At 55.5% G+C, this 2941-nt stretch overlaps 1 protein-coding gene across 1 annotated transcript in view; it reads right to left on the bottom strand.

The window, feature by feature from the left end:
* Positions 1–575: 575 nt before the first annotated feature.
* The window catches only part of C1H4orf50 (chromosome 1 C4orf50 homolog), a 53338-nt gene continuing 50972 nt past the window's right edge, over positions 576–2941 (bottom strand). Inside the window, exon 16 of the mRNA XM_029952460.1 lies at positions 576–1457. Within this exon, the coding sequence (XP_029808320.1) occupies positions 1230–1457 (228 nt within the window). The 3' untranslated portion in view covers positions 576–1229. The remainder of the gene's footprint in view (positions 1458–2941) is intronic.

Here is a 2941-nt window from a genome sequence, read left to right on the forward strand (position 1 = left end):
GGGGACAGGAATGGGGCATATGTGGTCTGAACCCCCTTGATTCTTCTTTTGGTTGGCTTGCCCTCAGGATAGATGCATTTTCTTCACTCCTGAGTCCTACACCTGGGTCAGGACATGAGACCTATTCTCAGGGCAAGGGAAGGGTGCCAAAGGGGACGAGGCAGGAACCCCCTGTGGCTGGCTTGGCAATGGGCTGCTTTGCACACATCTTTAATGACACACCCGAAGTTCAGTTCCATGCCTCAGGGCCTTTGCACATGCTGTTCCCTTTGACTGTAACACCCTTCCTCACCTCACCCATGTGTTGAACACCTCAATGGGCCTAGGGGCTCTGCTCAGTCCTCCCCCTCTGAATGACCTCCATTTCCTGAGGCCAGGCAGAAAGGGCGCCTCCCTTGGTCTCACACCTCAGGGCACACTTAACGGGCTCTACAGTGCACTATTCATATGTGCCTCCTATTGCCCATGAGCTCCCAGAGGCAGGGCCCAGAGTTGGCTGGCCTCCCTCACTCCCACATCGTATTTCCTGGCATTGTTGGACATCAACAAATGTTGGTTGAATGAACGGGCCTTACTAAAAAATTCTGATGGGTTTTAATGCTTTGAAATGTAAAATATATAATTACTTAAATCAAGTATTTCATTTAGTAGGCTAAAATCTTTTAAAACGCGGGGAGGGGCCCCAAGGGCAGGAAAATAAAACGGTTCTCTGTGGCTGACAATCTTAGGGGCTATTAGACCGGCCCAGGGGGCCCCAGCCCCGGCACTGCTGCATCTGGGCTGGATAGCCCGTGTCGTAGGACACTGTCTTGTGCATTGCGGGGTGTTTAACAGCATCCTGGCCTCTACGCTAGATGCCGGGAGCAGTTTCTAAGTTACGATAATAAGAAATGTCTCCGGATGTTGCCAAAGTTTTCCCTGGTTGGGAAAAACCACACCCAGCTGAGAACCACCGGGCCAGTGGTTCAATAGGTTTTGGTACAACAGACACAGATATTTCCTTTGCTGCCTTCACGGGAGGCACGGCCTCTCAGAATGAGCGAGGCACAGGCCGATGCCTCTCCCAAGCTCTGACCACCATCACGGACCCCGCGCCCGAGGCCAAACCACTTGCCACAGGATGAGGGCTTTGATTGCTACCAATTTCTTAAAGCTGTGTCTGAAGGCTCTGCTTCAAATATTTATGGAGTCTATGAAATGGCCCCGGAGCATGAGCGGTTCTATTAAATTTATAATTCCAGCGGTGATTTATTGACCTGGGGATTGCTGCAAATGCTCTGTCTCAGCTCTCTGTGGAACGCCAGGATCCTCGCAGGGCTCAGGAGCTCCGTGGGCGGCCGGACGTCATCGGCTCGGACGGGACGGGACAGCCCGCCTTCCCCTTCCAGGCTTCGAGCAGGGCACTCCGGCTCTGGACATGCTCCGGGATCCGGCGCCGGCCCCGAGGGTGAGGAAAGCTGGAGGCAAGAGCAGAATGAAATGGTCTCAGCTTCTCCATGCTCCTAAAGCCCCCTCTTCCCACATGCATCCAGGACAGACATGGAACCCTCTCTGTGCCCCGTGCAAGTGCTCCCCCTGCAGGGCTCACTTCCTTCTATTACAGCTCGACCGGGCGAACGACAGCATCCTGGTGCAACGGGCGAGGCACGGGGGCTAGGGGGGCCCTCGCCACGTCACCCAGCAGGTGTCCCCAGGACAGTCACTGATGGGTGTCCCCAGAGCGCATGTCCTCTCTTGTTTGCAGGGACGAGAGACGGAGAGCGTCCCATCGGAAGGAAATCAACGTCATCTGGCTGCCGACCTCATGCGGGCACTGCCCGCCGCTCTCCACGAGCAAGCTCGCCCGTTCCCACTGAGTCCTTCCAGCAGCCTGTCACCAGGCCCGCAGTGTAAGGACATAGGTCTGAACCTAACAGACTCCATGACAGGCCCCCAAGATCCCCCTCTAAACTAGAAGGTCTAAGGGTCAGTCTCTCTGGAACTATTAGGCGGTTACACATTACCCGAGGCAGGAGAGACCACCTTGCGGTATCCAATCAGGAAAGGCCAGCTACCTCTCCCCACATTCCTAAGGGTGAGGCCTGCGGGTAGAAACTTTAGATAGAACCCTGTTACCTAATGTTAAAGTTAACCCGATAGTCACCCAATAAGACCCTGAACTCGCTCTGTAAATATCTGTTAATTTCAAAGATACCCTAAATGTTGTGATTGGGTCCCGCCAAAATAACAAACACGCTAAACAAAATGTGTGGCTAAAGTTGCTGCCAATACTGTTATACGGTGATGATTGGATCACTGCACCTGCGTCACAATTTCCTGTAACGCCCCCTTCCCAAGCCCCATGAAAAACCCTGCTCAGCCCTGGTTCCGGGCTCTCGGCCGGATCCCCTGCGCTGGCGAAGTCTGTGAGCCCGAGTTTCTAAGCCCGTAAGAAAGCCCTTTGCCTCTGCACGTGTGCCTCGGTCTCCCTGGTGGTCTCCGGCTGTTGAGGATACTGCGTTCCGGGCATTACAGCAGGACGGATGAGGGAACAGGGCCTGTCTCAGAGACTCTGACTAGCTCTCCGAAACCTATGTAGCTGCTAAACCCAAGCCCACCAACTCAGACCCCCCTTCATGCCCAACATCCACATGCACCAAGCACCGTCCCCACAAATGACGGAAGGAAGGACCCCTATGCTGGGCAGGGTGAGTCCTACTTCTGTCTCTGCTCAGTCCTCTGCAGCGTGCCTCAGCGGTCAGACAGGTAGAATGGGCAAACTTGACCCGGGCCCCGTGAGGCAGTGACCAGTCAGCGGTGCTGCACGCTCGGTTCCGCTGATGGCTGAGAAAGAGGCAGAGGCAGGAAGGAGGGGACGTGCTGGTCGTGGAGCACCGTCCTGTGTGTCCGCCTGGACCAGCCCCTCCCCCAGGGGGCTCCCCAACCAGCGGCACAGGAAGCC

Source organism: Suricata suricatta, chromosome 1, assembly GCF_006229205.1.
Source record: "Suricata suricatta isolate VVHF042 chromosome 1, meerkat_22Aug2017_6uvM2_HiC, whole genome shotgun sequence".
Lineage (NCBI taxonomy): Eukaryota > Metazoa > Chordata > Mammalia > Carnivora > Herpestidae > Suricata > Suricata suricatta.